The sequence below is a fragment of the Scaptodrosophila lebanonensis genome, unplaced genomic scaffold (assembly GCF_003285725.1).
Source record: "Scaptodrosophila lebanonensis strain 11010-0011.00,11010-0021.00 unplaced genomic scaffold, SlebRS2 tig00000080-arrow-pilon, whole genome shotgun sequence".
NCBI lineage: Eukaryota > Metazoa > Arthropoda > Insecta > Diptera > Drosophilidae > Scaptodrosophila > Scaptodrosophila lebanonensis.
Window position 1 is genome coordinate 3,876,072 of NW_022060561.1, and position 22,180 is coordinate 3,898,251.

Sequence of the window (22,180 nt, forward strand, 5' to 3'; positions counted from 1 at the left end):
AGCATTGTCGGCCGCAAGTAATAAATTAATTAAAAGAGCGTTTGATTTTACTCGCGGTCGAGTTAATTGTCGTGAGCTTTGACGTCCATGGTTGGTTACATAACCAACGTCTGATTGAGTGATGGATTCACTTTAAATTTGATGGTCAAGTGAAATAGTTTCTCTCAGTGTGCAATTTTACGATGCCGGCCGGCTCGACACACAATTTTCTGGCAGCTGAGCGGCAGGCCGGCCCAACAACCAGCTGATCTGCGCGCAGCCGCAAATGGCTCATAAAAACAGCTGACGACTCCAATTAACCACATGTTATGATACCCAACACACACACACACTCACACACAGTCGTAGAAAAGAAATCCATCCAGAATTCCCATGCCGCACGTAACAGAGACCAAGTGGCGATTAACTTTAACAAGCGGAGCGCAAACAAAATAAAAGAACGAAAAATATCTCAACAATGTTGGCGGCAATTGGCACAGTGAGGTGAAAATGTTTATGATATGGCTTTAAACGCTATTACCACTTTAAGAAAACGACTTGCACATATTTGCCAAACAACTTATGACACTTTGTATGCACTTTAGCCAAAAGATAAAAGGAAGAGTGTATGCTATTAAGAGTAAGCCTTTTATTTATGTAAGAAGCAGAACATACCTCGACCGATTCATTGTAATTCTATTGGTTGCGTATCCGCTGCTCAGCCTGTTTGTCTGTATGAACGTCAAGAACTTTTGACCCGTAACAGCTAGAGACACCACATTTGGCATATAGTCTTGTCTCATCCATATGCAGGCCAAGTTTATTCAAAAACCATATATGGTGTCATTATTATAAATAGCTGTTGATAGATTTTTTACATTATATTTTCAATTGAGAAATACAGGCACGATTATTGCTCTCTCATTTGGTATTATGATGTATGTAGTATGTAGAAGAAAAGCTTTCAACTACTTACATATATGAAGTATCAAAAGAAATTACGTAAGTAATTTTTGAAGATTGGGCTTTCAATTATTTAAATAAAGTTTGGGTTTGGCAGATTAAAGTCTGTAGGAGTATGAAAATTCTGACGTAACTCATAAATAAGTTTGTTTCCTTATTTTATTTATCGATTTTTTCGACGCAGAAATATTCACAGCAATTTTTGAACAGTTGATAATACACCGATTATATGGAAAATTTGTTAGTAGTATGTTTCCTGCTCCACCCAGCCACCAGGAGAACGACGAATGAGATAACGACGGCCTTCATCGAATAGAATAATGAGAATTCCAAATGGAAATGCATAGGTCCACCAAATAGCCCTAAAATTTTATAGAGTTCAGAAGGAGCTGAATTGTGATATTGGTCGATCGACCAATACATACTTAACAGGATACATCCGCAGAGCCGTCTTCATTCCAGGCGCATAGCAAATAAGTAGGGCAATGACGGTTTCGACGATTAATGAACAATTTAAGACATGGTTAGTCATGCCCTGCTGTACAATGGAGTTACGGCGGGTCTTGCAAATGATCAGATCACACCACTGGGTCACCACAATGGAGACAAAAAAGCCCGTGCTGGCAGTGTACTCCAGCTCTTTACGCTCTCGATATGTCTGTGGCGAGGGGTCATTTATTGATATTAGTTAGCTTTTAAGAACGGCGTTGTTACCCATTCTTGCCCAAAGCCATCTAACAAGTCATCCACATCCTTCGAGTCCCAGTCGTGTCGAATACCCAACAGTCGCCTCGGGGGAAAACCATGCTCTGCCATAATGGCAAAAAATGTGAAGAAGCAGGCAACGGTTTGAATGACGCCGATTTGCAAGTAGGCCATCAGAATAAGTCTGCGAATGATATGACAAAATTTGTATTTTAGTAAAACGGAAGCCCTCTAAACTCAATGTAATTCTATAAGAAAAATAAAGGATGGATTGAAAAAAATGCAATTCGTACTTTTTGTTCACCAATCTGTCCTCAAAGGGATCTCTTGGCATGCGCTTCATAATATCCGACTCAGCCTTTTCGTAGGCCAGCGATATGGCCGGCATCATGTCCGTTCCAATGTCAATGCACAAAATGGCAATTGTACCTAGAGCCAGTGGAATATCGAAGGTCATGAAAAGAAGGAATGGCGTGATTTCGGGCAGATTCGAGGTGAGTGTGTAGGCGATGGACTTCTTTAGATTATCGAATATAAGACGTCCCTCCTCAATGCCCACCACAATACTCGCGAAGTTGTCGTCCAGAAGGATCATATCAGCCGCTTGCTTGGACACATCCGAGCCAGCAATGCCCATCGCCACACCAATATCGGCCCGCTTAAGCGCCGGCGAATCGTTCACTCCGTCACCCGTGACAGCGACTATTTCGCCCCTACGCTGGCATGCCTCGACAATGATCAGCTTCTGCTGGGGCGAGGTGCGCGCAAACACAATCTCGTTGTGAAAGTAAATGACTGAATCGAGATCCTCGGCCTTCATTTCGCGCAATTCACCGCCATGCACCACAATAGCAGTAGCATCGCGCGGATCCACCGCAGTTATGGGTACGCCGCGCTGTTTAGCCAAATCCTCGGCTGTTGGCTTCGTAATGATGCCGACGCTGCGTGCTATTGCCTTTGCTGTTATGGGATGATCACCAGTTACCATAATGACCCGCACACCGGCCGAACGGCACTTGGACACTGCATCGGGGACGGCGGCACGCGGAGGATCAATCAGTGAGATGAGACCCAAGAACCGTAGCTTTGTCAATGGAAAGTTCGGGGGTTCGGCGTCAAATTCATAGGATTGTGGAAAATAAGCTTTGGGTAGATGGAGATCGGCAAATCCCAGCACACGCTCACCCATGCCACCCATTTCCATGTAGGCCGTCTCGAATTCGTCCTTAAGCTTGTCCGTTAGTGGCACAGTCTCGCCATTTATTATAATGGTTGAGCAGCGATCTAGAATACGTTCCGGTGCTCCCTTCATTTCAACCACGAAGTACGAATCATCCGTTTCCATTTCATGCACCGATACCTGATATTTTTCGGTCGAGTTGAAGGGTATCTCTGTTAGCTTAAAGTATCTGCGACGGACCGGTCCGACACCACCATATACGGTCTCAGCGAATTTAAGCAGCGCCGCCTCTGAGGCATTACCGTTCACTTCCTTCTTGGTGATGTGCACATCTTCCTGTCCGCCCTTAAACTCGGCCACATTGCATAAGGTGGCGCAGAGTAACAACGCGCTGAAACTGGGATCGGTCTGTTTGAACAGAGAGCCACGAAAGCCTTCTGTTGTATCAGACTCGACAATTTCCCGATCGAACCATAAATGCGCCACCGTCATGCGGTTCTGTGTTAGAGTTCCCGTTTTGTCGGAGCAGATGGTGGAGGTGGAGCCAAGCGTTTCAACAGCCTCCAGATTCTTCACCAGACAATTCTTAGAGGCCATGCGTTTGGCCGTCAAAGTCAGGCAAACCGTCACCGTAGCCAATAGACCCTCCGGCACATTGGCCACTATAATGCCAATAAGGAAGATGGCCGCATCCAAAAAGGCATAACCCAACATCATGGCAATGACGAAAAAGGTGAAGCCCAGAATTATAGCAAAGATAGTGATAATACGTATAAAATGTGCGATTTCCCGAGATATGGGCGACTGCACCTCCTCCAGGCCGGCAGCCAAATTGGCAATGCGGCCCATCACTGTATTATCACCTACGGCAATGACCACACCCCGACAAGTACCCTCCAGGACGTTGGTCGAGAAGAAGGCCAGATTCTTGGTCTCTAGCGGATTATCGTGCGTGTATTCGGTGTTACGCACCTGAGGCTCAGACTCTCCCGTCAGCGATGAATTGTCCACCTTGAGGCCATGTGCCTCCAATATGCGAATATCGGCGGGCACACGATCTCCGAACTTAACCTCAACAATATCTCCAATGACCAGATCTTCGGCGGATATCGTATTGATCTCGCCGCCGCGAATTACCGTCGCATATTGCGGCACCATGCTCTTGAAAGAGTCCATAATGGCCGATGATTTGTGCTGTTGAAAATACGAGAACAGGCCGGTTATGACCACCACAGCGAAGAGCGCTATGCCCAAATAGAGGTTATCATCGGACGGCTCGTGTTGCGTGAAAAGCTGTATGATGTAGGCCGTGAAACAGAGCGCTGAACCGACCCAGAGCAGCATGGCGAACCCTCCAAACATGTTCTTTAGAAAAATTACCCATTGGGGCGTTACTGGCGGTGGCGTCAACATATTGGGACCATCTACTTCTAATTTAAGTTTTGCGGCCGCATGCGATAGACCCTAATTTAATTCGGATGAAGGATATCTTTTGGGTACGACTGAATGGAACAGGATTTTACTTACATTAAACTGATCGGTTTGCAGACGAGCCAGCAGTTCTTCCACCGGTATCTTGTGGTTATCGGTTTCGACATCCTTCTTAAACGCCTGTATATCCTTCTTCCCTTTATTGCCTTTCTTGTCCTTATCCTTGTCCTTTGCCATTTTGCAAGAGCTTCAAATTTTACTTGAAATGTAAACAAATATACTCGTATATATAGTTTTTATGATCAGAATTTGACAAATCAAGGCATAGCTGATGGACATTCATTGATATTATAGAGCATTTTAAGAAGACTTGGATGGACTTCCTTCCTTTGTTCACATTTTTAAGATCATTATGATATGAAATTGTTGGTTCTAGCTTTTAACTGTAAGCAGGTCCTATTAGTCAGCATACAAGTAAATATACTTGTATTAATTACATAAAATCGTTTTCATGAAATTAACATTTTTCTTCCATTTTTTATTTTAATTATAATTGAAAGCTCCTAATTCGTAGACCTTTTCTAGTCTTAACAGTTAAGCACTAAAAATGCATTTCTTTTTATTTGTATTCTATGATTTTTTCTAATTTTTGTAAAATGTGAAAATCTTTTCTAGCTTACAAAACATTTTAGTTAGATGGCATGGGGGGTACAGGTAATATTATGATTTAAATCTGTTTTTTGTTTTACAGATTATTTTTTCTCAATTGCGTAGAAATTTTAAACTACTTTACACAACTATGTTAGTGAAATGATTTTATAATTTCTTATAAATTTGAGAAGAGTTGCAAGGTCCTTAAGAATTTCACGAACCATCACGCACGCAATCACGCACAGCTCCAGTGCACACTGACATTTGTGTGGATCCCATGCGTTAAAATTCTCCGGGCGATGCTTGTTATTTGGAACTTTTATTGACTGAAAACAAGAGACGAAATATTTGAAAAATGTAAAGAATTTAAAGCGAATGCCGAATATGTGGCTGTTAAAAGAAGCGATAAAGGTCGTCAGCATGTCAGCAATAACTTTGAAAAATGTTTGCCAACTAATGGCATAAAGAGCCATCTTCCTCAGCAGGACGGTGTGGTGAGGCGTGCAAGGGGAAGCTTAATGGAAATAGTGGTTTTGGTTGTTGTAGTGACTTGACCAAGTTAGAAGTAGAAATGTGTGTGAGGAAAGGAAACGGGGACATTCAGAAATTAGTGAGGTAGAGTAGCCCCATGTGGTAGTAGGAGCATTGATTGAATATAAAACTTTTGAATTAAACACGATTTATCATAAAAAGTGAACAAGTTTTCACAGAAGAGAAGAGAATCGGAGTTATCTTGAAGGGCTCCGGCACTTAAATACTGCTCAGCGAATCGGATGGGATTGATTAGCAACTCAACTGAAAACAAACTTCTGCTGATGGCAGTACTTGGTGATAGGTTAGTCCATAAATATATGTCCTCGCCTTTTTATTAGAGCATATGTGTTGTCAGTTCATCTCAGGGCAACAAGAAGTTGTTGTGGAACTGCAATGCAGCACTAGACTGTCATCCATTTGGTTAACGTTTTCAATTCTTCTTAAAAAGCTTTCGCCACTATATAGACTGAGGATAACACTTCCTGTTTTCATTACAATGCTTCTACTACGTAGCTCTTTCTTTTTGTTTGCCTCATTTTGTTTTTGTGTATAAAAGATCGTTAAATGTTTTTTTGTTGTTGTTTACTCTGCTGTTCGTGTCAGAGATCAATTAATTCAATTAAATTATTTGATGGAGCACGGAGCGACAGATCAATGCGAAGCAGATGTGTACATTGAAAGCATGTGAGAAGCGTTTATTTGAGGAATTTTATGTATCTAAACTAAATAGTTTTGAATATTAGAACATAGTATACACGTATATATAGATAAGTCAAATACAATGTGTTTGTTTAATGTACAAGCTTAGATTATAACAGTATTTGGTATGTTCGCTCATTCCGGTGGAGTATTATCGTGAATCCATTCGGCGAAATGAGCCACAGAGGTGTAGACGCTGGGTATGCGAAGGCCGCCACAGTTGTCAGAGCCGAAGGACATAATGCCGATCTAATAATTAAATATGAATAGTAGAGATCAGAGATTGCTGAGGTTTTTCACTTACTTGGGAGTAAATGCCACTCTCCTGTATGAATAAAGGCGCACCACCGAATCCCTGGCAGACATCCTTACCCTCGCCACCGGCACACATCCACTGGCCCTCGATCGAGTTGGGTGACTCGAGGGCACCCGTCGAACCGTAGTTTCGCAAACAGAGATCCCAGCTGGTGAGCGGCACATCCAAATGCGACATCTCCGGCTGGCGAATGCTCGACGTGGACATCTTGCCCCAGCCGGCGATGGTGGCACGTTTCCCCACCACCAAGTTGGCGCGTGTCTTCTGCAAGCAGATCGGTTGTGTGGCCACTGAGGAGCACAAAAGACCAGAAAAGATCGATCACGTAAATAAATGTCAACCCTAATTGCAGTTTTGGGGTCATTCCAACTTTTATGATGGAAATTTTGTTTATTATGGACAAAAGAAAACAAATTCTTCAGCAGTCTGAAGGGGTATTCTTCAGTGCTACCTCATGATATTTCTTAATCGTTTACATAACGATTTTATCAGATTATTTCATAAAAATAATGTGCGGGTATTATTAAGTTATTCACCAATCACCAATCAAAGGTTCAATTCAATTCTTTTCCAATTTGAAAAGTTGTTTGTCTCTTTTTACCCACATTACACCGCTAATGGTACAAATTTGTAGCAACCATTAGGGGTTAAGCTGTTCAAAAAATTGGCTGCAACATTGTTGCTCCACACTTCGTAATCTATCTGTTGGCCATTGCACGTACGCCCATAATCCATTATAAAGCCATAAAAATAACAACAAACAGCATGTTGATCTCGAGTATTGGCAACGCCTCCAGACTTCCACACTACCAGTCCCCAGCGCAAAGGAGCTCCAATTTTTCTTCGTTTTGTTTTTTTAAGCCGTTCGTAATGTGTTGTTTACGAGCAGCGTACATCATGATTAGCGATTGAAACAGGCAATCGACGGCCTGCCCTTTCATTATTCTCTCGCCCGTTCCTGGCCACCCAAATGATCTCTGGCTGGCTGGCTGGCTGGCTGGCTGGCCCATAATGACTCCTATTTGTTCTGCCGCGTAATAATAATTTGCGCATTCTAAATTAATATCAAATAGCATGTAGTACAAATGAATTCATCTGAGGCATGTTTCGGATTATAATACACTACACACAACGGAATGGGTATGATGTCCTTAGCAGTTTGTTTGCAATAACTAAATCCTATTAAAATATGTGTGAATCATTATTGAATGTTAATTATTGTAGATCTCAAGATCAGAACTAATTTATCAATTATTCCTTCTTCTATATAGTATGAGCACACATTCTCACAAGCTTCTATGGAATATGAACAGAATTTGAAACTCTATATTTTTTATTATAAATCGAAAAAGATTATTTAAAAATTACTTATTTCACTAACTTCGAAAAACCCCGGAGTTTCTTTGATGAACAAAATTGATAATATTAATTATAAATAAATAATCTGGACAGAAAAAAAGTATACAGAAATTCCAACTGTAATTAGTGCAAGAGGTAATTAAGCAAATATTAGAAATTATTCTTGCTTTAAACTCAGCTCGGTCACTGTTAAGGTAATAAATAAATTGTATAGTATAACAGTACATTTTCTCGAAATAATTAACCTATATTAAAAGTATTATTGTCTGAATAAATTACTTTAATTTATAAAATGTCACATAGAGTATGAGCATAGAATTATTAGATTAGACAAATAGGTAATAAAATAAAAATAGGAACCCATGCGGGCCGAAACAAAAATTGAGTTCGCTAATAACTATAGGGCAGTTACAAGTTATCATCACTTCGCTTATCATATCCTTGCAATAAGTGAGAATAAGTGATTACTTCTGCATCTAAGAATACAAATATAAGTCTAAGCTCCTAGATTAAGCTGTATTTGTATTTTTCTATAAGTTTAATTTATGTTGTTGTAAATAATAATAGTAAAATTAAAGTCCTACATTAAAAAAAAAAGAATACAATACTTCTACTAACTACGGACATTTATCTTCTTCGCAAGCTACCGGCCATCAGTTCTCTATTAAGCACTTTGCTAGCTATTTGTGGCTATGGTCTCGTCTAACTAAAAGTGGATTACCATCTTAGTTAACAGGAGCTAGTTACCTCTTAAGTTATTAGTAGCTAGTTACCTCTTAAGTTACTAGTAGCTAGTTACCTCTTAAGTTACTAGTAGCTAGTTACCTCTGTATTTAACAGATGCCAGCAACTTATCATTTCCCGTTAGTATTTATCTATAACATAGTTATCTACGTAGTATCTAGGCAGTTATTCAATTACAAGAAGTTAACATTTTCCAGCTACTACGCACGTTACCCGTAGCTATCTATTTATAGGTGGCTAGCAATTCCCCTACTTACTAATAGCTTACTACTCCTTTAGTCAACAGTAGAAATTTCCTAATTAGTGAAAAAAACAAAAGTTTAAATGTCGTTTTTAGTGCTCGGAGTACAATTTAAAATTGTTGTTGGCCATCAATTTGTACAAAAATGATTCTACATTTCCGCCAACGTTATGGTTGAATGATGAGTTAAAGCATAATTTAGAACCATTTTTACGCTCTAATCCAAATGACAGTGCAAATGTTAAATCAAAAATATATATTTTGGGCAAAGAGCGTAATTCCAGTTCGTTAGCTGCCTCAGTAGACAGAGCAGTAGAGATCGCAGCTCAATGGCTCGCAATTAAATGTTCCCCACAACCTTAAATTAGCGGCATGCAATGAGCAGTTGACATTTTTGAACTTGGCTGGCGAGTGGGGGAACAAAACGATTTTTAATTTGCGTTGACACCGGAAAGCAGAACACGATTGCCTGCCCGCCCGCCAGCCCGCCAGCCAGCACTCCACCCACCTCCCCTAGCACTCGCACACACTTTAATTTGTACACTCACCCGAGTAGTTGAGCGGCGTTTTGAGAACCAAGAGCGCGATGTCATGATGATATTGGCCTTGCTTGTAGTCTGGATGGACGATCACATGTGAGATTGCGTGATTGACGGAGCGGGGGGCGCAGAAGCCAGTGTTCGCACAGTCCGGATCGCTAGAGGTATCGTACTCTCCCACACGTACCGAAGAGCTGCGAACAATTACAAATTGGCGAAAGTACAGATACATGGCCTAAGATAGGATCTCTATGCATTCACCACTTACAGTCGATGGCCATCGGCTTTGGCCAAAGCACAATGGGCGGCTGTGAGGATGACACGTCGAGCAATCACAGCTCCCGCACACGGATAGGCAAATGCACCCGTATTTATATCTAGGTTTTTCAAGTTAACGTTAAAATAAAGCAAAAGTTATCACCAAAGTTCTTACGTTTGAAGCCCACACGTGCCACAAAGGGATAGGAGCCAAGACCTCTGTAAAAATGTCCTTGCACCAAGGACTTGCCGCACACCTGGTTCTTCTCCAGTGGACTGCTGGGACAGCAGACATAAGGCATCTCCTCGCCACCGCCGCAGTAGAGCGACTTGTCGCCATAATAACAACTCTTGGCCACCTCGTAAATCATAGCCGTGCATTCATGGAGGGGTGTGCATTCGGTGCCAATCGAGCACTCCGACTGATGGTCATAGTAGGAGCGGCCGGCTACTGAATGATCCGAGCTGGCATTATACAACGATGCATCGCGGCGAGGCTGATCATAGCTGGGCGGTATCACTAGTTTTTCTGCGAAATTATTAACAATTTTTAAAATTTATTGCCCATTTATGAACCTATTACTATCTTCTTTCTCCTCCGAACTTTTCTTGTTCTAAATAGTTTTGTAAGCTCCCGTGTCTGTTGGTTGTGGACTAAATAAAGACAACTAATCAGTTTTTGCACCAACTTGCTTAAATAGTTGTTTAACTGCATCATCATCTTTCATACCTTTTTATAGTATAACCACACAACACCTTTTTATTCAGTGCTTAGTATAGAAAACCATCGGAGGAATTAAGTTGAAAACAATTTTTAAATATAAGTTAATTTAAAACAAAAATTGAACATAATTCAAATGTCTTTTAAAACAAAATTGATTATTTTCTTAATCAAATTTTTTTATTTTAAGCAAATCCTTCGAACTTGTGACTAAAAAAATAATAATAAAAAAAATGAAAGATAATATCTGAATAGAATATATACAAGTACATATAAATAATATGTACATATATTCAAAAATAGCGCTAATCAGCCATAATTTTAGATCTTTTATTAAAATTAACAAACTTTGAAGCTATAATTTGTAGAGGCATCGAAAATCGGAAAGGGTCTGATTCTTCGTAAGACTTTGATGTCTGACCAAATTTGTCGAATTAAATTAAATGCAAATTTCTAATTATGCTGGCAGTCAATAATGGGGACATAATACAAGTATATAAAAAAAGAAATGTACAAAAAAATATTTTCAAATCAAGAAATCAAAACTGAGAAAAAGTACATTCTATAAATGATTTCTGAGCTTGATTTTCGTCAAGAGTAGGTTTTCCTCAATAAGCTCTGCTTTATCTAAATATATGTAGAATATGAAAAAATACAAATGTGATTTACTTTGAAATAGTTGTCTTTTTAACCGCTTCCACAAAAAGGGAGAATGGGTGAACCGATTTAAAAGGTTTTTCTTATTTGAAATCTGGTGATTCCCCATTTCAATTTGGTTCTGTTCTGACAATGGCATCCATGGTGCATTTTAAAAACTAAAAACTGTTTCTTCAGAATCATCCTCGAAACATTATTTCACTTTAAATTACAAAAAGGCAATATTACTCGGACCATTTTTTTTTTTGTATTCCGAAGTCGTTTTTTTGTTTGTTAATATTTTACTTGTATCTATTCTTTTTTCATAGCAGAATTCTAAATATTTATTTAATTACTTAACCCAGTTAATACAAGAATGTAAAGTGCCACACGCAGCGCAAATGTTTGAATCATGACTCAGAAAATTTATGGTTATTGCATTACAACCGCTTTTTATTTGTAATGATTGTGCATTTTATTTCAATGGGGGCTGCATTATTATATTATTTATGGAATCTATTGTGCGCCACCATGCTGAGCTACATTATTTCCCACAGTGCTAAGTCTTTGCATAAAAAATAGGTCCCTGTCTCACTTAGACCACTCTTTGGTTCATTGTGATTGAAAGATATTACTATGTGAGGTATAGCTCTGATATCTAAAAAGTTCCACTTTCAGTTATGGCTGGGAAGTCGCATTCCACCAGAAAATAGAGATATGGTACCTCATCTTTAATACACTTTTGTAACATAATAGCTTTGTAATTATTTGGAAAAAAAAAGAAAAGTAAATTTTTATATATATCATAGTCATTCAGAAGAAGGTAGTAGTGATTAATCAAACAGACAGGTATTCATCTTTTTATGCTAATCATATAAGTTGACCTATTTATTCCATCTAGTTTCTGCAAACTAAAACACAAAAATCAATATAGACTCTACACTTTTCAGGGAAAGGTTGAAAAATATTTCAATTATTAAGACGCCGCATAATTTGAAAAGATTGTGACGCACAGATTATAGAATTATGATATGAAAATGGAAAAAATATTGTAAATAGTTAAATTTTCATTTTCGTTTGATGTTAGTTGCTGTCGTCTAGTTCTTGCTTAGTAAATAAATTTACACATTTGTTTCCCTCTAATATATCGGTACGTTAGAAAATACATCTAATTATTAGACTCTGTTTAAAGTGAGTCACTTCTTACACTTGTATAGATATATTTGCACTTGCGTTTATATCAGCATATAGCCTGTTCAACCAACCTACCAAAATCGCCAGCCTCTGTTGTGATGTATGCAAAAAAATTGCAAATTAAAAATATTCCGTAATATGATCGCATTGTTGGACCAAAAACACTTGCGCCTTTCTTCTTATCAATATGTATGTATTTGAAACTGAATTGCGTTTCTCGAACTTTACGTAACTCCCGTTTTTCGCGTTCTTCTCAACCTGTCGCGTTCACAAAACTTTTCCAACTAAACTTTGTCGGGGATATGCCACAAAAAGATCGCGCTGCCAAATGAAAACGAAATTATAAAGCCCAGGTGTGGGGCCATAGACATAAAGCACGATTTAAGCCGAGTCGGGCCGCCACATATACATACTATATGTATACATAGTACTGGTTATTAACTGATTTTTATGACAGTTTGGTCTCAATTTGCGACCATTTCCACGTTGTTGTTGGCTTGTATTTTAGATACAACAATATTTTTTATGGCTTTTGATAGCGGCACGCAGATGCCTCTATTTGTTGTTGCTGCGGCCACTATATAGATATAGGTATGGATATACATATATGGATTGCTACTGTCATTAGTTTTGGTTTTCTATGCGACAGCTTGCAGTTGTTACATACTCGTACATACATAAATATATGAGTATTAACTCTATATACATATATAACAATTGTCTAGCCTTAGAATGTGGTTAATCATTTATGTAGGTAAAAGCGGTTTGCATTTCATTTAAGCGGCTGAACAGCAGACGGCCCTAATGACGCATCCGATGCCCTGCACACACTAATTAAATATAGCGATACATTTGCATATATAAAGACTATTATACCCATTGGTACAAAAAATATTAGCGTGGGCAGAAAATTGTCATTCAGAATGCCGACTTAAAGAGCTCCATCATTTTAAGTGCTAACAATATTTTATTTTTTGAGGATAAGGCTAACCTAATTGGTAGACAAAATGTTATCATCTCACATATCGAGAAATATAGAAGCATATATTTTACTAACAATTTCCTACCTATTACAGTAATTACAATTATGTATCTGCTAAGTGCAATCGGCGCCTGTTGCTCAAAAATTTCAAAAAGAGCTGCCTAAAATATTTTCATTTATGTCCATCTATAAGGAAATATCCAGTGGCTTAGGAGAAAACTATAAAACCCAGTAAAACGACAAAATTGAAATATTTGGCATATTTGGCAACATTTGAAATATTTTTCATAAATATTTTGCACACAAGAAAAAACAATATTTACAATATATAAGAATATAATTTTGTAGATATACGTGTACATACATATATACATAGTTAGAAAACAATATAATCAGCGAAATATATGAGTATTGGAAGCGCACAATAAAACTTCGGTTGACTGAAGCTTTCTATGCGGCATTTATTTTTCATATGCAATTGTTTTTTTCTCTTGTTTTGTGGTAATAATAAAATGTTTAAATGAGATCATTTTTATTTGATAAGCGCCGTGCATTTCACTGTCCAAATGCTCGAGTGGCCGACTAAAGCCAAGCCAGTGGTTCCACTTTTTTAAGCAGGAAAACAAGCGCGACAAACGCACATTAAAACGATTTATACATTTTTTTGTTTTACGTACTTATACCTCTACATATGTATGTATGTACATAAGTGAGTTCACAAAATCATTTTGTAATTTTATGTGGGCCGTTTGGGCATTTTTATATAATGGCCAATTTTACTTTCATCGTTACTTTTTTTTGCGTGCGTTTAACGGCATTTACATGACCCAGTGGAAAATAATTTAATAATTTAGAATAAACAACAAGCATACATACATGTATGTATAGATGAACTCACACACACACACAGGAGCAGGAATATTGATAAACGTCACAATAGAACCAAAGAAATACGAGAAAAATTTATAACTGTTTTAATTTGGATCTGGCTCGCGTCCCGTCCCTTCCTCAATGCCAGAGAGCAGGGCCTCAGGGTCAAGCTCCTCCTCACTCTCCACCTCAGTACTAACGGTTGTTCTGTTACGCAGCTCTGCCAGCGCATTCCTCACGGCCTGCTGATAGCACTCACAATAGCCGGAGGGGCATTGTTCAACATCACTATCATCATAGTCATCGTTATCACCGCCATCGCTGCAGCAATCGCTGCCGTCGCTGCTTCCACTCCAGCCCAACAAACTCTGACCCCCACTGCTGGGCGCATTACACTGCATGGAGCTGCTGCTGGGGACGTTTGAGAGGGCCAGTTCATCAAAGTCATCCTCAATGATGTCGTAGAAGAACCGTGATTCGGTGTCGGAATGCAGTGGTGCCGGATAATTGGGCAGCACCTGACGGAAAACTTCGTAGCGATCGCGCAAGTCCGCCTCCACCTCGTACGGACATCGATCCTCAGTAGCCATCGAATGAAGCAATGAGTACATGAACACACGATTAGCAATTTGGCAATCGGGCAGCAGATTCGGCTTTTCTTTCGGACACATATTGCTGATGGATACCAGCAGCGGTTGTCTAGCATTCAACCAAAAGGCATTTCTGCACACTCACCTGTAAGGTGCCTATAAGAAAATCTAATAAGTTTACAAAATAATTTCACACACGAAAATTATCTCAACTGCCCAATAATAATAAAAATACAACTTGTTCCACTTCAAAATATATACATGATCTGTTATGTATGTCAATGAATTTGATTCCATAGCACACCATATGCGGAAGTCATTTAGCAAAATTGCCCATTGTACAGTTACGCAAAAAAGCCGTTATGACGTATAACAGTTTTAGGGCAGCTAATTAGCCGGTCCATCATTGAATAGCTGACATGCCAGAATAATTGACAAAACGAATGAAGGTGTTCCAATTCAATGGAATTGGTTCCGGGATTAGATATTTTAAAAAGATATTGGTACTGTACAAATCGTTACACTCTCGTTATGTGAAAACAAATAGTAGGATAAAATAAAAAACTTTCTATATACAGTGAAGGATGCTTGATAAGCCCAACAAATAAAAAGTGGAAAAGCGAAATCGACTTTGAAATACTCCGTACCTTTGTATGTACAAATGCATATAAAAAAAACAACTATCACTATGAAACTTTAAATACGGACGCATAAGCCGGAAGTAATTACCAAAACTGATTACAAAATTCCAAGAACCACTAATGCCGGAGAAAATGAAATAAATATAATACATAAGGCATCTGTGTGCAAAAATTGGTTTCTCTAGCTCCTATAATCTCTAAGATCTTGGTGCTCATACGGATGGATAGGGCTACTTGTACATCGACTCGTCTGATCAAGAATATATATAGTTTATGGGGTCTGCCACGCCTCCTTCTTCTTGTTCTACTGTGCAATTTGCACGAACCTATTATACTCTTAAGAAGGATTTTAAATAAACATAGGATAACAAATTTAAAAGTAAAAACAAATGAATAAAAAATATTTGTCCAATGATTCAAATTAACGAAAGTAACGTTATAAATTTAGTTAAATAATCGGCTGACGTCTAACAACCCTGAGAAGAAGAGAAACCCGACTCTGAAATTTCATTTATGTATATATCTAAACTTTACACCTTAAGTCCTCCTATGCTTAATTAACAGCAAGCCGAATGATTGACAAACAAAAGAGTTATCTAATTTACTAACAATGCTATAGCTTTCGAAATAGTTCAACCAACTTGAATTTCATGCCATACAGCTCTCTCAAACAATGGAAAGTTTACGGCATAACCGATATTTGAACCATTTATGTGTAGCTATTGCTTTTTCAACATGATCCCATCCAAGCAAATCTGGTTCCATTCTATACAACATTCAAGAAACTAGTAATTAATTGTTTAACCAATGTTTGGTTTGTTATCCAAGAATAATTGCATGATCTTTGACTAAACAAAGTATTTAAAAATAAAAGAGTAATTAAATGATTGTGGAAAGATTAGAAAAATCAAGGGCTGAAGAAAAAATAATGAATCAAACACCTCTGAAATGGGCCTAGAAAAGTATTTAGTATTATTTACTGTCTTGCCGAGGAGAGATACGATAACTACAATAAAACTAAAATTGGATGTTTTAACCACTTGCCAACGTTTTGGAACATTTATTTATCATCTTTTAATCTTGTTTCGCGTGGTTTCTAATATTGTTAAAAGACAATTGTGTATGAATTTCCATTAAAATAGTTCACGTACTAAAAAAAAATCATATTTGTAAAATTCTTATTGTATGTGAATGTAAAAATGGCTTAAGAGCTACAAAAGTAAAACAAAACATCATACAATGCATAAATAGCATTGATTTAATAAATATTTATGTGGGACTATAAAGTACAAATAATAATTATGAATTTTATGCAAACAGGAATAACAGTACGTATACATCAAAGGGGAATCATAAACGCAGACAGAATGGAATAAAGTATTGAATGCCTTTAGGGGGTTTAAATATTCAAAAATACAGTAATGGGGCAATGGTCACTGCCCATGCACTGACTACGGATGCAGTTGTCCACCACACGGGGAAGGAACCGCTCCGAGACGATGCAGTAGTCGAGACGCCAGCCCACGTTGCGGGCCCGGGCATTGGCCATGTAGGTCCAGAAGGTGTAGGCTCCGGTGCGTTTCGGATACAAATGCCGGAAAGTGTCGACATACCCGAAGCCGAGCAGTTCGGTCATCTTGTCCCGCTCCTCCTTGGTGAAGCCGGCGTTGCGTGTATTACTCTTTGGATTGGCCAAATCGATTTCCAAATGCGAGACATTCATGTCCCCACAGATGACCACCGGCTTGAGTGCGTCCAGTTTTTGTACATAGTCCTGAAACAGCTTCTCCCAACGCATGCGGGGCTCCAAGTTAACGAGCTTACGTCCCGAATTCGGCACATAGACGTTTAGCAAATAAAACTTTTCATATTCGGCCGTTATCATGCGACCGACATCGTCAAACTCTTCGTTTCCAATCCCATATTCCACATGTATGGGCATAATTTTGCTGTAAATAGCAACGCCCGCATATCCGCCCGGCATGCACAACCAGTAGGGATGGTAACCGGGCAAGCGAACCACCTCCTCAGGCAGCTGATCGTTAGCGCACTTCGTTTCCTGCAAATAAATAGTAGATTTAGAAGCACATTCTTCCAAAAAATCCGAACTATGCAGCTTCTCCAACGCCCGAGAAAGTCCAATAAATTGTATTTAGGCGGCAAAATGATTCGAACGCATTTGCCTAAATTAAAATGTTTATATTTAACAATTCAATTAAAAAAAAAAATTAAAAAGAAATTAAAATTTCATCTGTTGGAGTAGATGTAATACCAAACCATACCAAAAAATACCGTTTTAAAATACCGCCCTCCTCCGCGATTCTCATACGAAGCACCTAAGCAATGCAATTTTAGACAACAGATGGCAGATTTAATACCGCTTTTTTAAAAAGTACTGCTTTTTTTAAAATACCGCCCTCCTCCGCGATTCTCATTGGAAGCACCTAAGTGAAGCCCCTTGTACCTACATCGCCACTGCCCGGGCCCGCAAAGTGTGACGTTTCGGACTGTTTTCTTCCCCGTGTGGTGTACAGTTGCGTCCGTAGGCAGTGACCATTTCCCTATGAGCGACCATCACTGTGCTTCTCATATTAATAGCTGATTAATAATAGTAATAGTAAATATATATTTGATTGAATTTTAAATATCGTTCACATAATTAAAATTTGACACCTATCTTGAGGAGAAATGAGTTGGCTACACATTACGATTGCACCTCAAATAAATTGACTTACAAACGTATACCTCGATGAATCAGGCAGCTAAGATAACTTAGATATGGCAAAAATAACAACATAATGTGTCCAGATGGGCGAAACTTACAAGATCTGACTCAAAGCATTATGTAAAAACACTCCTACCATTCGCTTACCTGCATGCAAAATATATCCGGCTCCTCATACTCTAGGAACTTGAGACCATCTTTCTTAAGCCAAGCCCGCAATCCAGCTACATTCCAGCTAGAAATTTTCAAATTAAACTCCTTGCCCTCCGGCACTGCGAAATGCGCTTCATTATAACTATTGGCTGCTGGAGCCGTCTCCTTTTTCGCCTTGGACGCTGCAAAACAAAAGTTAAGCACATTTTGCAAGCTTTTCAATACCGTTCCCCCACAGCTGGTTTCTGCCAACGTACTTTTCGAGGTGTCTGCTGCCTCGCCGTCGTCTTCATTGCCGTTGGCTAGATTCTGGTCCGGTTCAACGGCAGCACGTTTGCGACCACGAGCTGTAAAATTGCCGAAGCTTGTTATTGGGCGTCAACTAAATGAGTGTTCAAATAAAATGCCTACCTGGCTTGTTTTCTTGCTCAACGCTTTCTTTGGCACTGGTCACCTTTTTGCCACGCTTCTTAGGAGCAGCTTGTGCGGCTTCGGCTCCTTCTGGTGCCTCCTGCGGCTCCTCATTGCTGGCCGTCTTTTTTGTGCGCTTTTTAGCTGCCGCCGGCTCAGCAGAGGATTTCTCTTTGCTGCTCTTTGCTCTCTTCTTGGTTGGTTCTGGTTCTGTCTCAGATTCTGGCTCTTCCTCCAGCACATCGGTTATATCTGAGTCGGCCAGACGCTTTCCGACGCGCCCGCGTGCCTTTATTGTTTCGCCCAAAGGCTCAGCCTTCTTTGTTTTGGGTTCCTTTTTGGCTCGCTGCTTAACTGGCTCAGTAGCTTCGGCCACACCATTGGTTTCTACAGTCCCTTCTGCCACTTTCTTCTCAGACTTCTTTGTTTTGGGTTCCTTTTTGGCTCGCTGCTTAACGGGCTCAACAGCTTCTGCCACACCATTGGCCTCCACAGTGTCTCCTGCCACTTCCTTCTCAGCCGAGCGCTTGGAGCCGCGGCCGCGTGGTTCAGCCGCAGCTGCCACCAGTTCGGGCACGGATTTGGCGGATTTTGCAGATTTGGAAGTACTTGCTGCCGTTACATTTTTGCCGCGTCGCTTGACCGGTTTTACCAACACTTCATTCCCTTCACTTCCGTCTTCATCCCCGGCGCCATCACCGTTAGCATGCACCACTGCCACAGGAACCTCTTTCTTTTTGCGTCCGCGTGATTTCGGCTCTTTGACAGTCGCTGCATTTTCCACCTCCTCTTCCGCCACTACAGCCGGCGTCTTTTCTTTTTTTGAGCGGTCTTTAGTCGACAGTGGCTCTACAGTTGCCACTGTAGGTGTCTTTTTAGCGCGTGCCTTGCCATTTTTTGCAGGCATCGGCATTTTAGTCTCAGCATCTGCGCTGCCGGCATCTATCAGGGACTGGGACTCAGACGCCGGTTGTTTCTTTGATGCCTTAGCGCGCGGCATTTTCAAGGTATTTTTTTCTTCTTTTATTTACCTGAAATATTGTGTGTATAACTATTTTCGGCTGCAGTTACCGCCAATCTAGACTCACTCTCCAGACGTTTCGCTGGCGTCCAAATCCGAGCTGCTGACAAAACTCACTGCGCGCAAAGAAGCCGCCAAATAGGGATGTGACTCTGCCAGTGCTAATAAACACCCTACAAACGAAGGCTAAATTTGCCAACACCGCCAACTTAAGTCTGGCAGCCCTCGTTGATGAATCTTGCACAAAATAGCGACCCCGCTGTCGTATTTATTTAAATTTTCGTCTATAAACAATTGCTTTTACCAATCAAATTCTCTGTAATTAGACTAATGTGCAACTAAATTTAAACACACACCACTGAAGTTTAACAAAGGACGAATAAATAAAGCATAAAAACTACGGCCAAAGAAAAGGAGACGCGCGTCATTTGTTCGCACAACAAAAATAGCATTACAAAAAAATGCCAAGCGAAATAATTACTCTGCAGCTTGGCCAATGCGGCAATCAAAGTAAGTTTAATTTTCTCCCAAACGATCACAAAAATGCCCATTTTCCCATTTGTACACTTTTCCCTAGTTGGCTTTGAGTTTTGGAAACGCTTGTGCCAGGAACATGGAATATCTCCGAGTGGTGTGTTGGAGGATTTCGCCACAGATACGAATGATCGGAAGGATGTGTTTTTTTATCAGGCAGACGACGACCATTACATACCCCGTGCAGTCCTTTTAGACCTTGAGCCGCGCGTTATAAACACTATTATGGGTTCAGCCTATTCCAAGGTGCGTACCTTTTAGATTTAAAAGAACGATTTGTTAATAAGAGTTATGTCCGTAGCTTTACAACCCAGAAAATGTGTATTTATCGAAACACGGTGGCGGTGCCGGCAACAATTGGGCTTCAGGTAAATACTCATACATACATATATATTTAAAAAATAACATGAATAACATCGGACCTGCAGGATATAGCCAAGGCGACAAGCTGCAGGAGGAAATTTTCGATATTTTAGATCGCGAGGCCGATGGCAGCGATTCGTTGGAGGGTTTCGTTCTCTGCCATTCCATAGCCGGTGGCACCGGATCGGGTATGGGCTCGTTTATAATGGAGCGTCTGGCTGATCGCTATCCAAAGAAGCTCATACAAACGTACAGTGTGTTTCCCAACCAGGACGAGATCAGCGATGTTGTGGTTCAGCCCTACAACTCCATGTTGACGCTACGCCGACTTACCACCGCCGCGGACAGTGTCGTTGTTTTAGACAACACTGCACTGAACCGTATTGCCGCCGATCGCTTACACATACCAAATCCAACATTTACACAAATTAACACTTTAGTATCGACCATAATGTCGGTAAGCACAACCACGCTGCGTTATCCTTCGTACATGAACAACAATCTTATTGGGTTAACGGCCCCATTGATACCCACACCCCAGTTACATTTTCTCATGACTGGTTACACGCCGTTGACTGGCGATCCGGACATAAATAGTCACGTAAGTCCGTCTCACGCCCTGCTAAAATGAGTTATTTAACTTGGAAGTTTTATTACACAAACAGCAACATACAGTCAACGTGCGCAAGACCACAGTGCTCGATGTTATGCGTCGCTTGCTGCAGCCAAAGAATATGATGGTGTCGACTGGTCTGGACAAAACCAATCACCACTGCTACATATCCATACTGAACATAATTCAGGGTGAGGTTGATCCCACGCAGGTGCACAAATCGTTGCAACGAATACGCGAACGCAAGCTGGCACAGTTTATACCTTGGGGTCCGACCTCTATACAGGTGGCACTGTCGCGCTCATCACCCTATATACAGAGCAATAGTCGTGTGTCCGGGCTCATGTTGGCCAATCACACCAGTATCTGTTCGCTATTTGAGCGAGCGCTCAACCAGTATGACAAGCTGCGTAAACGTGGCGCTTTTCTTGACCAATTTCGACGTGAGGACATTTTTAAGGATGATCTGAGCGAGTTAGACGAATCGCGCGATGTGGTCGACTGTCTAGTGCAAGAGTATGAGGCGGCTACGCGTATGGATTACTTGCAGTTCACGGCTAAGCGCCATACCAAAACTTATGGGGCAGGTGATAACAAATCAGAGGAGAGCAAATCCACAGAAAATCTGCCCGTCTAAATTCTCATATTAACGTTTGCCATACGCGTGCCATTGTTGCTCGAATACATTAAAATTTTATTCTTGAGACCTGGGATTCGAAATCCTTAAAAAATTGACTCATCTAACTAATAATCGTATTAAGGTATACAAATATATATAAACATAAGTTTATGTCTGTTTTACTGTCAACCAGTAATGCTGTACTTTTAAAAAGTTGTTCTTTTTGTGCTAATAAAGTCAAAATGTCTAAAGCTGCTTTTGTTGGATTTGGCATTATCTGCTATTCCAGAGCATTTACCTAATGAAGTTTTTATAACAAAGGAAAATCTTTCCGGAAATGACGTTTCTTTGATTCAAAAAATTACATTTTTAAGACGAAAAAGGCAACATTTCACAATTGTGATGGATTTATCTTAAATTTTTAGCCAGTATTTATTGCTAGATCCACATGTTTGAAATATCCAATAATAATTTAAACTGCACTTTGACATTTAATTTTCCGATCTTA

The 22,180-nt window shown here is 39.9% G+C and overlaps 5 protein-coding genes across 6 annotated transcripts; 1 reads left to right on the forward strand and 4 right to left on the reverse strand.

The window, feature by feature from the left end:
• Nucleotides 1–1,083: 1,083 nt before the first annotated feature.
• LOC115626176 (sodium/potassium-transporting ATPase subunit alpha) lies at nucleotides 1,084–4,568 on the reverse strand. The gene is made up of 5 exons (XM_030521451.1): nucleotides 4,355–4,568; nucleotides 1,941–4,291; nucleotides 1,657–1,831; nucleotides 1,368–1,600; nucleotides 1,084–1,304 (listed from the first exon to the last, which is right to left on the reverse strand). The coding sequence occupies exons 1-5, from the start codon at nucleotides 4,493–4,495 to the stop codon at nucleotides 1,184–1,186; spliced, it is 3,021 nt and encodes a 1,006-aa protein (XP_030377311.1). The 5' UTR covers nucleotides 4,496–4,568; the 3' UTR covers nucleotides 1,084–1,183.
• Nucleotides 4,569–6,142: 1,574 nt separating this feature from the next.
• LOC115625972 (chymotrypsin-like protease CTRL-1) lies at nucleotides 6,143–12,420 on the reverse strand. Its single transcript, XM_030521216.1, has 6 exons — nucleotides 12,226–12,420; nucleotides 9,775–10,128; nucleotides 9,610–9,718; nucleotides 9,351–9,535; nucleotides 6,447–6,748; nucleotides 6,143–6,391 (listed from the first exon to the last, which is right to left on the reverse strand). The coding sequence occupies exons 1-6, from the start codon at nucleotides 12,296–12,298 to the stop codon at nucleotides 6,278–6,280; spliced, it is 1,137 nt and encodes a 378-aa protein (XP_030377076.1). The 5' UTR covers nucleotides 12,299–12,420; the 3' UTR covers nucleotides 6,143–6,277.
• Nucleotides 12,421–13,573: 1,153 nt separating this feature from the next.
• On the reverse strand, nucleotides 13,574–14,844 carry LOC115626006. Its single transcript, XM_030521254.1, has 2 exons — nucleotides 14,738–14,844; nucleotides 13,574–14,677 (listed from the first exon to the last, which is right to left on the reverse strand). The coding sequence occupies exon 2, from the start codon at nucleotides 14,671–14,673 to the stop codon at nucleotides 14,107–14,109; it is 567 nt and encodes a 188-aa protein (XP_030377114.1). The 5' UTR covers nucleotides 14,674–14,677; nucleotides 14,738–14,844; the 3' UTR covers nucleotides 13,574–14,106.
• Nucleotides 14,845–16,481: 1,637 nt separating this feature from the next.
• On the reverse strand, nucleotides 16,482–19,644 carry LOC115625837 (recombination repair protein 1). 2 transcript variants are annotated; one of them, XM_030521037.1, is made up of 4 exons: nucleotides 19,611–19,644; nucleotides 18,523–19,553; nucleotides 18,106–18,458; nucleotides 16,482–17,292 (listed from the first exon to the last, which is right to left on the reverse strand). In XM_030521037.1, the coding sequence occupies exons 2-4, from the start codon at nucleotides 19,520–19,522 to the stop codon at nucleotides 16,633–16,635; spliced, it is 2,013 nt and encodes a 670-aa protein (XP_030376897.1). In that variant the 5' UTR covers nucleotides 19,523–19,553; nucleotides 19,611–19,644; the 3' UTR covers nucleotides 16,482–16,632. The 2 variants fall into 2 exon arrangements, with proteins under 2 accessions (XP_030376897.1, XP_030376898.1); XM_030521038.1 differs by having other exon boundaries at nucleotides 18,106–18,293; nucleotides 18,369–18,458; nucleotides 18,523–19,639.
• A 131-nt stretch (nucleotides 19,645–19,775) lies between these two features.
• LOC115625878 (tubulin gamma-1 chain) lies at nucleotides 19,776–21,928 on the forward strand. The gene is made up of 5 exons (XM_030521094.1): nucleotides 19,776–20,053; nucleotides 20,121–20,323; nucleotides 20,379–20,445; nucleotides 20,506–21,041; nucleotides 21,106–21,928. Exons 1-5 carry the CDS (start codon nucleotides 20,005–20,007, stop codon nucleotides 21,688–21,690), a joined length of 1,440 nt encoding a protein of 479 aa, XP_030376954.1. The 5' UTR covers nucleotides 19,776–20,004; the 3' UTR covers nucleotides 21,691–21,928.
• Nucleotides 21,929–22,180: the final 252 nt, after the last annotated feature.

Bases quoted from the DNA above. Each gene is read 5' to 3' on its own strand.
- LOC115626176 (XM_030521451.1), bottom strand. From the start codon at position 4,495: ATGGCAAAGGACAAGGATAAGGACAAGAAAGGCAATAAAGGGAAGAAG. The intron at 4,292-4,354 runs GTAAGTAAAATC...GAATTAAATTAG, and splicing joins TGCAAACCGATCAGTTTAAT to GGTCTATCGCATGCGGCCGC. The intron at 1,832-1,940 runs GTACGAATTGCA...TATCATTCGCAG, and splicing joins GACAGATTGGTGAACAAAAA to ACTTATTCTGATGGCCTACT.
- LOC115625972 (XM_030521216.1), bottom strand. From the start codon at position 12,298: ATGCGATCATATTACGGAATATTTTTAATTTGCAATTTTTTTGCATAC. The intron at 9,719-9,774 runs GTAAGAACTTTG...TGAAAAACCTAG, and splicing joins GGCACGTGTGGGCTTCAAAC to ATATAAATACGGGTGCATTT. The intron at 9,536-9,609 runs GTAAGTGGTGAA...AATTGTTCGCAG, and splicing joins AAAGCCGATGGCCATCGACT to CTCTTCGGTACGTGTGGGAG.
- LOC115626006 (XM_030521254.1), bottom strand. From the start codon at position 14,673: ATGTGTCCGAAAGAAAAGCCGAATCTGCTGCCCGATTGCCAAATTGCT.
- LOC115625837 (XM_030521037.1), bottom strand. From the start codon at position 19,522: ATGCCGCGCGCTAAGGCATCAAAGAAACAACCGGCGTCTGAGTCCCAG. The intron at 18,459-18,522 runs GTAGGCATTTTA...GCAATTTTACAG, and splicing joins TGAGCAAGAAAACAAGCCAG to CTCGTGGTCGCAAACGTGCT. The intron at 17,293-18,105 runs GTAAGCGAATGG...ATTTATTTGCAG, and splicing joins CGGATATATTTTGCATGCAG to GAAACGAAGTGCGCTAACGA.
- LOC115625878 (XM_030521094.1), top strand. From the start codon at position 20,005: ATGCCAAGCGAAATAATTACTCTGCAGCTTGGCCAATGCGGCAATCAA. The intron at 20,054-20,120 runs GTAAGTTTAATT...ACTTTTCCCTAG, and splicing joins TGGCCAATGCGGCAATCAAA to TTGGCTTTGAGTTTTGGAAA. The intron at 20,324-20,378 runs GTGCGTACCTTT...TTATGTCCGTAG, and splicing joins TGGGTTCAGCCTATTCCAAG to CTTTACAACCCAGAAAATGT.